Consider the following 12,898-nt stretch of genomic DNA (forward strand, 5'->3'; position numbering starts at 1 on the left):
ATTTCAAATTCCAACAACTTCCTGTTTGTTTCTTTTTTAACTTTTCTCTGTAAGAGCTAACAGATTATTAGACAAAATAATCAACAGGTGGATTAATCAATAATGCAAGTAATTAAGCTTTGATTCACTTCTATTATTAAAAAAACAACATATTTCCTCTGGTTTAGATGAAACTTGTGTTTATGCTGAAGTAAACTCCTAGTACTACATTAGACTCCAGTAGCCTAGCCTAGTATAGTAGCCTAGGCAGTAGGCCTACATATAATATAGTAGGCTACCCAGAGGAAAACTTTTTTGCTCATGTTAGTCTCTTCTTGAACTCCTGAGAAAGTAGGGAGATCTCAATTGGATATCTTTATAAGATCTTATTTGTGTAACGTTTTGAGCTCACCTCAATCTGAATTATTGCTCCTAAAACCCCCTTAGGAGCAAAAGGTGTGAGATAATGGGAGATCTCATCATTGTATCTTTAGAATTTCATTCGTGTCTCGTTTATTGCTCCTAGACAGCCACGAGGAGCACTAAAGAGTTGTAAAACAGATCTCAATTGACTCTCTTCTTAAGATCACCTCAGTCTGAATTATTGCTCCTAAAACCCCCTTAGGAGAAAAACTGAGATAGTAACAAATACTCCAGTAGGGGAGAGTGGGGTAAAGTGAGACACTTTTTACATTTGCTCCCCTCTAAGCGAGCTAAAATGATTTATCAGTAAAATTTATACATTTCCCATTAATTCAGGATGTTTCCTAGCAATGGAAATTATCAGAATGTATTTAGGACGAAGGACAGTGAAAATATGATTGTTTTAAAAAAAGTGGTCTTGTGTCTCACTTTACCCCAGCTCAGGGGTAAACTGAGACAAACCAGAGAAATCAAGGGGGTAAACTGATCCACTTACTTTTTCCACTCTGAAACTACCATAACAACACATGTTGTAACAGTTAGAGTCCTGACAGCTTGACAACCACACATCCCAGAACTAATGTCGGACTAGTAACAGAATCATGGGGATTGGTCAATTAAGCACTTTTATTTTCTCAACACAAAGTGACTCAAGACCAAAATCAAATAAAACACAAAATGTTTTAATTAACATTCAAATGACAGATAGAACCAGTTAGATAGTCTGGGGGTCAGGTTGTAGCCCCGACAATGGTGACCATTTTGATCAAAAGTCTCTTGTGTGTGGAGGGAGCCGACAAACTGGAATGTGACTAAAATTTAGTTAATAACCAATAAAGAAGTGAACTGACTGAGAGTACATAGCATAACAAAGCAGTGTGGCTACAGATCATTGATCACGCAAGATTTCTGTCTTGGGGGACGAGATTCTAGTGTAAATCTTTGTGTGTGGTGCTCACAGTGTCTCACTCTTGGATTTATTATAATACATCCATGGTCTCACTTTACCCCGCAGCATTTGTCTCACTTTACCCCAACACCCCCATTTTAGAAAAAACAACCTCTCTTAGAAATTCAGGCTAATTTTCAGCCAGCATCATCACATGGTTTTATGTGTTGGTAGTTCATCATCATGTATCATAGAAGTTTTTCTACCTGAATCAATTTGCTTTGGCACAACAGTTGATTAAATTGACACCAAGAAAATTTACTTTTACATGCAAAAATCATATTTTTGTGAAAAAAACATGGTTTTCACAGCATCATGAGGTCCTCTCCTTTATGACCATGGGGGAATGGAAGGGGCTTGAAAACATAATGGTCAGATGACCAAAAATGTGTTCTGTTTTCTAGATACAGGGGGTGTCTCACATTACCCCACTCTCCCCTAGTGACAGACTTCAGTAGCCTACTTATGGACTTGTACCACTGAGCTGTGAATGTTTCATGAATCATCTTGAGGCTTTTACTGTGAAAAAACCTAAACTTATTTTGAAAAGCGGAAGTGGAGCTGTTTACATCCGTAGCAGCTAACAGGCTAACAGCTAACAGGCTAACAGCTAACAGCTAACAGGCTAACAGCTAACAGCTAACAGGCTAGCAGGTTAACAGGTGGATGTGTGGATGTTTCCCCGCTCTGCTCCGGTTCTCTCCGGTCTCTTCCTCCGGTTCTGTGAAGCTGGTAACGTTACCGGTAACGTTCCCTTTACCACCGGGACCAGACGTTACTCCACAGACAGACCGATGCCCCGCAGAGAGAAGCCGGTGAGTCGGAGCTTCGATCAGTGATCAGTGATCAGTGATCAATAACATGAACTATAGGAGGTGAAACAGAAGATTGAACGTTCATTAGGAGATTTAACTTACAGCTACAAACACCTGGAGTGAAACAGACACACTGAGATTTATTCATTTTTATTTCTTACTTTATTTTGATGTCTGTCTGTCTATCTATCTATCTATCTGTCTATCTATCTTTCTATCTGTCTATCTATCTATCTATCTATCTATCTATCTATCTATCTATCTATCTATCTATCTATCTATCTATCTATCTATCTATCTATCTATCTATCTATCTATCTATCTATCTATCTATCTATCTATCTGTCTGTCTATCTATCTTTCTATCTATCTATCTATCTATCTATCTATCTATATTTGGAAAATGTAAAATATAATATAATATAACTTTCTATCTATCTATATTTAAATTGTCTAAATATTCATGTAGAATATTTAAATAGAAAATTAAACCTCTTTCCATTTTTTTTTTTTTAAGTTTTTCAAAATAAAAGCTGGACTGTTTCCTCCTCAGAATGGACCTGATATGTAAAATGGTTGAAGCTCGGAGCTCGTTTTGTGAGAAATGAACTCGTTCAGATTAAATTAAAATATGAGAAGCAGCAAAAAAAAAATCTGCTTCTGAGCTTCTAAATGTGAATGAAAAGCTAAAAACTATCTGGTGCATCCCATAATAACAGACCAGCTGGCTGAAACTTTGTGTGTGATGTGTCTTGTCTCCATGGTAACCAGGTGAAGGGGAAGCAGCCTGCAGGAGCTACCGCCGCCGAGCCCGACGCTCCCGGTCCGGTGACCCGGGACAAGACCGGCGCCGTAACCATAGCGATCCACGCCAAGCCCGGCTCCAAACACAACGGCATCACAGGTAGGTCGACCTCTCACACACACACACACACACACACACACACACCTCCTCTCCCTCTGTTGACTCCTCTTCCTCCTCCTCTTCCTCCTCCTCAGACGTGTCGGCCGACGCGGTGGGCGTGGCCATCGCGGCTCCGCCCACAGACGGCGAGGCCAACGCCGAGCTCGTCCGCTACCTTGCTCAAGTTCTGGACCTGAAGAAGAGTCACGTGTCTCTGGACAAGGTCTGGGTTTTTAAAAAAATTGATTTTTCCGATTTGTATTTATCTTCATTTGAAAGACCTGAGATCGATTCATAAAATCCTTAGATCGATCTTTTAATGTTTCCTTCTGCAGAGGCTCATGTTTAATGAATGCGTATTAATGTAAATTTTAAAGGGATACGCCCACTTTTTTTTTTTCCGTGTCTTGCCTCACTCCCGAGTCCATGACCAGCAGATAGACACCATCCTTTCGACTGTGCGTGCAGTAACCATGGAGATAGAGCCGTATCGCCGTAATTAGCTTAGCTCAAACACTGGAAGTGTATAGGTAGTGTTAGCCTGCCTCCATCTAAAGTCGCTAATTAGCTTAGCTCAAACGCTGGAAGTGTATGGGTAGTGTTAGCCTGCCTCCACCTAAAGTCGCTAATTAGCTTAGCTCAAACATTGGAAGTGTATAGGTAGTATTAGCCTGCTTCCACCTAAAGTCGCTAATTAGCTTAGCTCAAACGCTGGAAGTGTATAGGTAGTGTTAGCCTGCCTCCATCTAAAGTCGCTAATTAGCTTAGCTCAAACACTGGAAGTGTATAGGTAGTATTAGCCTGCTTCCACCTAAAGTCGCTAATTAGCTTAGCTCAAACGCTGGAAGTGTATGGGTAGTGTTAGCCTGCCTCCACCTAAAGTCGCTAATTAGCTTAGCTCAAACATTGGAAGTGTATAGGTAGTATTAGCCTGCTTCCACCTAAAGTCGCTAATTAGCTTACCTCAAACGCTGGAAGTGTATAGGTAGTGTTAGCCTGCTTCCACCTAAAGTCGCTAATTAGCTTAGCTCAAACGCTGGAAGTGTATAGGTAGTGTTAGCCTGCTTCCACCTAAAGTCGCTAATTAGCTTAGCTCAAACACTGGAAGTGTATAGGTAGTGTTAGCCTGCCTCCATCTAAAGTCGCTAATTAGCTTAGCTCAAACGCTGGAAGTGTATGGGTAGTGTTAGCCTGCCTCCACCTAAAGTCGCTAATTAGCTTAGCTCAAACGCTGGAAGTGTATGGGTAGTGTTAGCCTGCCTCCATCTAAAGTTGCTAATTAGCTTAGCTCAAACGCTGGAAGTGTATGGGTAGTGTTAGCCTGCCTCCATCTAAAGTCGCTAATTAGCTTAGCTCAAACACTGGAAGTGTATGGGTAGTGTTAGCCTGCCTCCACCTAAAGTCATCAGAGAAACTCTTCAGCAACTCTAAAGGGAAACCGGCGGGCCGATCTTCGTCTCAGAGCTGACAAAACTCTCCGGTAAGGCATCTTGAGCGGTCAAATGCCGCTAACGGGACGAGATCGGTCACAATGGAGGGTTCAAGCAAAGACGCTTTATTTTGGTTCAAGCTAGCTACATCGAGGGGAGCTTAGCTTCCTGTTTCAAAGTAAAAGCACAAATTCTATCGTCATGGTTTTCTGTATGTCTTCAATGTGAATATTCTGGTTTCTTTGTTCCTTTATGACAATAAACTGAGTCTCTCTTTGGTTTGTGGACAAAACAAGACATTGGCGGACGTCGTCTGGTGGTTTGAGAAACACTGATTGATATTTTAAAAAATTTTATTGACCAAACACACAATTAATCATTTAAATAATCGACAGATTAATCAATAATGAAAATAATCATCAGTTGCAGCCCTAATAATAATACAAACACGGTGCATCACTCTGCACCGAGACACAGGCAATACACTGCATTTCCACCGCCTACAAGAAGTCCTGTCTCAGAATAATAAACCAGTTCAAGAGTACGATAGAAAGTAAAAATTTAAAATGCATCAGCTGGTCGTAGAAAAGTTAGTTTATCTGGAACTAACCAACTCACTCAGTACTCCTCCGCGACGCTCCGTATCACTCCGCCTCTTCCACAAACCGCTGATCCAGACTGCAGATAGTAACCGATACTTCATCATGGCCATTTGTACCTCATACAACCCCACGTTAAAAAAAAAAAGCTGAACTATCCCTTTAAAACTGGAATCTTCTCCCTCAGGGCTCCAGGTCCAGAGACAAGCTCGTCCGTCTGGACTCGTCCCTCGGCCCGGAGGAGGTGCTGAGGAGGCTCAGAGAGGCTGCAGGCTGACGGAGGGGAGGGGTCGTCTCCATGGCAACCTGTGACCTGTGACAGCGTCCGGCTGAGGGGTGAGGAGGAGGAAATGTGGGAGGGAGGGGAAGACAATGATGATGCATATTTTCTAATAAGTTTAGTTTTACTTTTTGCCAAATACCACATAGCTACACAAATGTTAATTTAAGTAAGTAAAAAGTAAAAAAAACAAATTTCTTGGTTTTTAAGTCGGAGTTTGAACAGTTTATCTTAACTTTCTGAACCCTCCTGTTGTCCTCCTGGGTCAAGGAAGGACGAAGGGAAAGAAGTAAGGAAGGAAGAAAGGAAGGAAGGAAGGACAAAGGGAAAGATGTGAGGGAAGAAGGAAGGGAAAAGGAAGGAAAGATAGAAGGAGGGAGGGAACAGATTGGGTTAATTGGGTCAAAAAGGAAGGAAGAAGTAAGGACGAAGGGAAGGATGGAAGGAAGTAAGGAAGGGAAAAAGGATTGTGGGGAAAAGGAAGGAAAGAAAAATGGAGGGAGGGAACAGATTCATTCAAGGAAGGAAGAAGGAAGGGAAAAGAGAACAGATCAGGTCAATTGGATCAAAAGAGGAAGGAAGAAGAAGTAAAGATGAAGGGAAGGAAAGAAAGAAGGGAAAAGGGATTGTGGAAAGAAGGAAGAAAAGAAGGAAGGATGGAGAAGGGAACAGATTGGGTCAATTTGACCCAGAAGGACAAGAGGAGGGTTAACTTAACTTAACTGTCTCCTGTCTACAAAACAAAAAAGCTGTTACAACTACCAACAAATGTGCTGCGTTCAATGTCTTTAATTGATATGTAATCTTGCATTTATTTATTTATTAGTTTTTCCTTTATTACTTTTTATTTAATTATTCAACTATTTCCATTATTTATTTTTATTTTTTATATCGTTTACTTATTTCTTTGTTTAGATATTTATTTACAGGTTTGTGTAGTTCTGTATTGCTGTGTATGATACAAATAAAGAAAGAGGGAAAAAAGAATATTAAAATGTGATAGGAAGAGGAAGAAACGCTGCGTTGATGTTTACGTGAGTTCCCTGAACGTGTCGTTCTCTCACAGCTGGACCGGTGCGATCGCCACTGAGGAGGAGGAGGGGATGGAGCGTCACCATGGCAACGGGCCGTGTGTACCAGCGTCCAGGAGACCGATGTGTTGACTGTGTGTGTGTGTGTGAACGTGACCCTCATTCCTAAATTTCCTCTCTTTGTCAGTTTCTTCTGCTCATTCAGCTATGGCTTCAGCTATGGCTTTCAGCATTCACACGCATTTTCCTTATGGAAATGCTCTTTCTAGGAATTCTCACATCTTCCGGCATTTTTTGCACTCTGACTAGTCCTGTATACTTTCTGCTACTTCAACAATTAAAACATCAAATTGTGCAGCTTCTTCTGGACATTCATTTCTTAAACTCTTTATACTTTTTTTCAAATATTAAACTTTTTCAGATTTTTTTGTCCCATAGGAAATGCATTGGAACGGTCCTCAAAATGTCAGGACAGGACACACCTGTTATTGTAAATTATTTTATTCCCGTTCTAGTTAGCCGAGAGCTAAAGTGGAAGTTAGCCGGCTAGCTCGGTGTAGCACTAGCTCGGCTGAAGTCAGTGCGCCCACTTCAGGTTTCTTCCCGAATACGAATACAAAGTTTTTTTTTAAAGCCTGAATCCGAATCCGAATACAAACAGTGCACTGGCACAGAAAGGTGATGTGTGGGATGGCGGCTCCAGTGATGAATCCAAGGGCAGAATGGTAAATAATGCTGCCTTCATGTGCTATGGTACAGATGGTATTTTCCACTTGTGACCTGGTATTTACCAGTGCGTTGTGTTCATGTGCTTTTGTTGTTGTACAGAGAAAATAAAGATGGTGGACACACAGATTCAGACTTGTTACTTGGGTAAAACCATAGATATATGACACGTGCAGCATCTACGTGTAGATATTTCTATGGGGTAAAACAATCTTGGATTGCCTAGTTCATCTCTTACAGCAAGAAGATGAATTATCAAAACTCAAACGGTAAATATTAATGTTCATGGAGATTTAGCACTGGCTATTTGGCTAGCTTTTTAAAAGCATTTTTTTTTACTGTACATGCAGGCATGCATAAAGTGAATAGCTGCTAACTGTTTTCTAAAAGCTTGTCTTGCTTACCATTAACCAATCTTGCGTTGCTGGCCGCCATGTTGAAAAGGTCAAAGGTTATTCTCATCTCGGCAACTCGGGCATCAAAAAATTCTACGAGTTGCCCAGTGGAAAATACCACATGAGAGGGTGTTCATGTGCACTTTTCAAGTCGTCTTTTGGTATTTACCATAATTACCATAGCACATGAAGGCACCATAACATCTACGTAGAGGTTTAGGATGATGATGTCACCATAAGTTTGGTTTGGATAAAATGGAAAACTCTGAAAGTCCGGACCAGATGAAGTTGTCTTGAAAGCTCCTCAGAGTTTCTGGGAGGAAGTGAAGTGGCTCCAGAGTAAAGAAGATGATGAAGACTTCACTGAGGACTCACGTTCCCGAGCCGGACCGTCGGGGCCCATGTGCTCGGTCCCCCCGGGGGCCGCGGGCGGCGTGAAGCCTCGGCGCTGCTCTCAGAGTGGTGACGTGCAGCCGGTCTCCTCCAGACTCATTATCTATCTGCAGCTCAGAATCAGAGGATCTGAGAATCAGAGAGGAGCGGTAATGAGCTGCTGCTGCTCCAGCTTCAAAGCCGCTCGGCCTCGGCCCCGATCATCCGCCGCATCTGAGGGACATCAAAGCCCGGACAGATAATCACTCCCTATCAAACATCTCGGCTCCTCGACAACGCTCCGTCCCCAAACTGCTGAGTCTGAGTTTCCATTCAACTTCTGTGCAAACAAACTTTGTGCCACAGTCGGTTTCTTCTCGCTGTCACTGAGAACATTATATAAGAATTAGCTGCGTTTGGAGCCAATCACGGCTGCTTCCCTCGATTTTTCTGATTTAAATTGATCTTCATTTGAAAGACCTGAGATAGATTCATAAAATCCTTAGATCAGTATTTTAAAGGGATAGATTAGATAGTTCAACATTTAGTCAGATTGGTCCATCACCATAATCCCTATAGTCATAGCAGTAGGTTCGTTACCTTTAACTGTTGGTGCAAGCTGTTTTTAGAACGGCGGAGCAGAGCCGTGAGCTGCTCAGAGCTACGCTACGGAGGCTCATTATGGGATTTCTTTGTTGGTTTCCCTCATCAAACTCATCAAATACACAATCCAACAACTCCACAACGCTCTGGTGGACAAGTTGTGAGCTGCACATTCACCACGCTATGAGATAATAACACAACGTTACCACACAGAGTTGTTTTAGAGGGAAATACAGAGACTGATGATGAAAAACTGTCCCTGAAGGCAACGCGCATCAGCGGTTTTGCATGTATTTCCCTCTAAAACAACTCTGCCTGGTAACGTTGTGTTATTATCTCATAGCGTGGTGAATGTGCAGCTCACAACTTGTCCACCAGAGCGTTGTGGAGTTGTTGGATTGTGTATTTGATGAGTTTGATGAGGGAAACCAACAAAGAAATCCCATAATGAGCCTCCGTAGCGTAGCTCTGAGCAGCTCACGGCTCTGCTCCGCCGTTCTAAAAATAGCTTGCACCGACAATTAAAGGTAACGAACCTACTGCTATGACTATAGGGATTATGGCAATGGGCCAATTTGCCAAAAATGTTGAACTATCCCTTTAACTAACTTTTTTTAGAGGGAAATTCATCCAAAACCGCTGATGCACGTTGCCTTCAGGGACAGTTTTTCATCATCAGTCTCTGTATTTCGTGTGCAAACAAACTTTGTGCCACAGTGGGTTTCTTCTCGCTGTCACTGGGAACATTATATAAGAATTAGCTGCGTTTGGAGCCAATCACAGCTGCTGAATTCCCTCTGACTGATCCCGGATCAGCAGCTTTGCCGCTGTCAGGCTGAAGACGGATGGGTCTCCTTGTCTGTCTCAGACGCTGAGCTAAGCCGCCGCCGCTCGGCTGGACCGACTTCCTGTTTAACGTCTCAGATCCACGACATAAATCCTCCTCTGTGCAGATCTGAGATCAGTGTGTGACGGTTTAGTCTGACGCTTTAACGGCTGCGAAACACACACAACACACACATATAACAGACACACATAACAGACACAACGAGACTGTGTGTACGTGTCTAATTAAGACAAATAAACATGGACAAAGACTCTGATCACTGGCTCACAGACTGAAGGTCTTTGTTTTACAAGTGTACGAGTCTAAACTAAACTTTATATCAATCAATAAGGCCGTTTCCACTGCAGCAGCTTCAGGGTAATGTAACAGGGCCGTTGGTGCGTGTCTTCATATCAGGATTCGGCCCCCGAAGGACGATCTCCAAGAACTCTTACAGGGGATAAGAGATCAGTACTCAGATCGGCCATTAACAATTCCCAGGTGGGATTTCAGGTTCACTCTGTGCTGTCAGAAAGAAGAGGCATTTTTAAAACTCGACAGAAGAACAGAATTAGTAGAAAGCGTCTACACTGCTGGAAACAACAATGAGAGCAGTAAAAGAAGACAAAATGTATGGTGAGTGGACAGAGACACGATGCGCAATGATCGAAATGTTGTACGATTACGTCGCCTGAAGAGTCAGGCAGGTCCGAGAGCAGTGAGAGGACAAGTCCTGTAAAGTTCCTGCCCCCTTTTATTTTCCCAGAACTTCCTCAGTGAGTAAATTCATGCAAAACCGCTGATGCACGTTGCCTTCAGGGACAGTTTTTCATCAACAGTCTCTGTATTTCCCTCTAAAACAACTCTGTGTGGTAACGTTGTGTTATTATCTCATAGCCTGGTGAATGTGCAGCTCACAACTTGTCCACCAGAGCGTTGTGGAGTTGTTGGATTGTGTATTTGATGAGTTTGATGAGAAGGGAAACCAAGAAATCCCATGAGCTATCCCTTTAACTGATGATGTGTCCACAGGATGTTTCTACAAAATAAGGAGTCTCTGAAGGAGCGGCCATGTTGACTTCAGGTCGTCAACGTCTCAGTGAGGCCTGAAAGGAACCTCCTCAAACCTGGTACAAACATTGATTAGGACTGAAGTTGTCGAAGGTCGAGGTCATCGTGACAACACAATATCTCTGTATCACCTTCAGGGAACCTTTTCAACTGATTACATTGTGGTTCGTCGAAGGTTAAAGTCAGTCCTCCTTGTTTGTCATCTGTCTCTGTGTTGGTTTTGAGGCCGTGAGTTTCTCTGACATGGAAAGGAATAAGAAAGATGGAGTTTAAGAGACGAGAGCGAGCCGAGAAGTTTTCAGCCTCATAATCTCTAAAAATCCCGGAGAGAAGAGAAGAGAAGGCGTCTGAAGTTTCCCCATCATCCGTCCATCTTCTCCGTTCCTCTGTAGCTAATCCTCTCAGAGAAGCAGCCACGCTGCTCCATCAGCCTCACATCACATCCACTAACTTTCCTCAACACAAAGCAGCAACTTCCTCTTATCACGTCCACACACACGTTAATTATCTGTTCACTGAGACCGGACACGAGGATGAAAACATTGTTCATTAAACCTGCAGGACACCAAGGTCACATTGATTATTGTTAATCAGTTTCCTCCTCAGCTGAACTCACCCTCTGCACTTCAACATGACAGGAGTTTCCCCTCAGTTACATGACTGACATAACTAAGGGATAGTTCAACATTTTGTCAGACTGGCCCATTACCATAATCCCTATAGTCATAGCAGTAGGTTTGTTACCTTTAATTGTCGGTGCAAGCTGTTTTTAGAACAGTGGAGCAGAGCCGTGAGCTGCTCAGAGCTACGCTACAGAGGCTCATTATGGGATTTCTTTGGTTTTCCTCATCAAATACACAATCCAACAACTCCACAACGCTCTGGTGGACAAGTTGTGAGCTGCACATTCACCACGCTATGAGATAATAACACAACATTACCACACAGAGTTGTTTTAGAGGGAAATACAGAGACTGTTGATGAAAAACTGTCCCTGAAGGCAACGTGCATCAGCGGTTTTGCATGAATTTCCCTCTAAAACAACTCTGTGTGGTAACGTTGTGTTATTATCTCATAGCGTGGTGAATGTGCAGCTCACAACTTGTCCACCAGAGCGTTGTGGAGTTGTTGGATTGTGTAGTGTTGTGGTACTCTAGACCGGTCAAGGTTTTGGTCTCGTCTCGGAAATGTCTACATTACTTGGTCTTGGTCTTGACTCGGTCTCAATCCCCTGAAAGTCTTGGTCTTGGTCTTGGTCTTGACTCGGTCTCGATCCCCTGAAAGTCTTGGTCTTGGTCTTGGTCTTGGTCTTGGTCTTGGTCTTGGTCTTGACCCGGTCTCAATCCCCTGAAAGTCTTGGTCTTGACTCGTCTTGGTCTTGGTCTTGGTCTTGGTCTTGACTCGGTCTCGATCCCCTGGAAGTCTTGTCTTGGTCTTGGTCTTGACTTGGTCTCGATCCCCTGAAAGTCTTGGCCTTGTCTTGGTCTTGGTCTTGGTCTTGGTCTTGGTCTTGGTCTTGGTCTTGGTCTTGGTCTTGACTCAGTCTCGATCCCCTGAAAGTCTTGGCCTTGTCTTGGTCTTGGTCTTGGTCTTGGTCTTGGTCTTGGTCTTGGTCTTGGTCTTGGTCTTGACTTGGTCTCAATCCCCTGAAAGTCTTGGTCTTGACTCGTCTTGGTCTTGGTCTTGGTCTTGACTCGGTCTCAATTCCCTGAAAGTCTTGTCTTGGTCTTGGTCTTGACTCGGTCTCGATCCCCTGAAAGTCTTGGTCTTAGTCTTAGTCTTGGTCTTGTCTTGTCTTGGGTTCGGTGGTCTTGACTCGGTCTTGTCTTGGTCTTGGTCTTGGTCTTGGTCTTGGTCTTGTCTTGGTCTTGGTCTTGGTCTTGGTCTTGGTCTTGACTCGGTCTTGGGTCCGGTGGTCTTGACTCTTGACCACAACTCCAGTCTAGTAGGAAGTTGAGTATCTGAAGCTGAAGAATGTCCACAGATCAAACAGAGATGATGAAAAGATGCAGAGCGGCAGATTCTCAGCAGCAGCTTTCATCCTCTCTCCGCTCCGCTGCAAGTCAGCAGCTTCAGCCCCAGGAGGAGGAGGAGGAGGAGGAGGTGGTGGTGGGGTGTGTGTGTCTGTCTGTGTGGACATTTCTTAACGCTGATTCCATAACGAGACACAATCACAGAACAAACCGAGTCCTGGAGGCAAGACGACGGATTTTAAACCTCTTACCTCACTAACTTCAATCGGCAAGTTTATTTATAGAGCAACGTTTAAAGTGTCGCACTCAACGGCTGACACAACACAACACAACACAACACACTGCTTTAATGCCCACGCCATCTCCCCTGTTTGCTCTGTGTGTGTGTGTGTGTGTGTGTGTGTGTGTCCGTCTCGGCTCTAAAGCTTCGCTGACAGCAGCTCCGACTCTGCAGGATGTTTACAACAACAACAGTCCGTCCGCCGCCTCTCAGCTCATAAAAAAAAAAAAAAAAAAAAAACT

At 43.3% G+C, this 12,898-nt stretch overlaps 1 protein-coding gene across 1 annotated transcript; it reads left to right on the top strand.

Moving 5' to 3' along the window:
• Window positions 1-1,980: 1,980 nt before the first annotated feature.
• Window positions 1,981-6,765, top strand: c6h15orf40 (chromosome 6 C15orf40 homolog). The gene is made up of 5 exons (XM_085780648.1): window positions 1,981-2,166; window positions 2,938-3,070; window positions 3,166-3,293; window positions 5,287-5,435; window positions 6,446-6,765. The coding sequence occupies exons 1-4, from the start codon at window positions 2,026-2,028 to the stop codon at window positions 5,374-5,376; spliced, it is 492 nt and encodes a 163-aa protein (XP_085636774.1). The 5' UTR covers window positions 1,981-2,025; the 3' UTR covers window positions 5,377-5,435; window positions 6,446-6,765.
• Window positions 6,766-12,898: the final 6,133 nt, after the last annotated feature.

The sequence above is a fragment of the Trachurus japonicus genome, chromosome 6, assembly GCF_045865225.1.
Source record: "Trachurus japonicus isolate A0001 chromosome 6, Traja_1.0".
Taxonomy (NCBI): domain Eukaryota; kingdom Metazoa; phylum Chordata; class Actinopteri; order Carangiformes; family Carangidae; genus Trachurus; species Trachurus japonicus.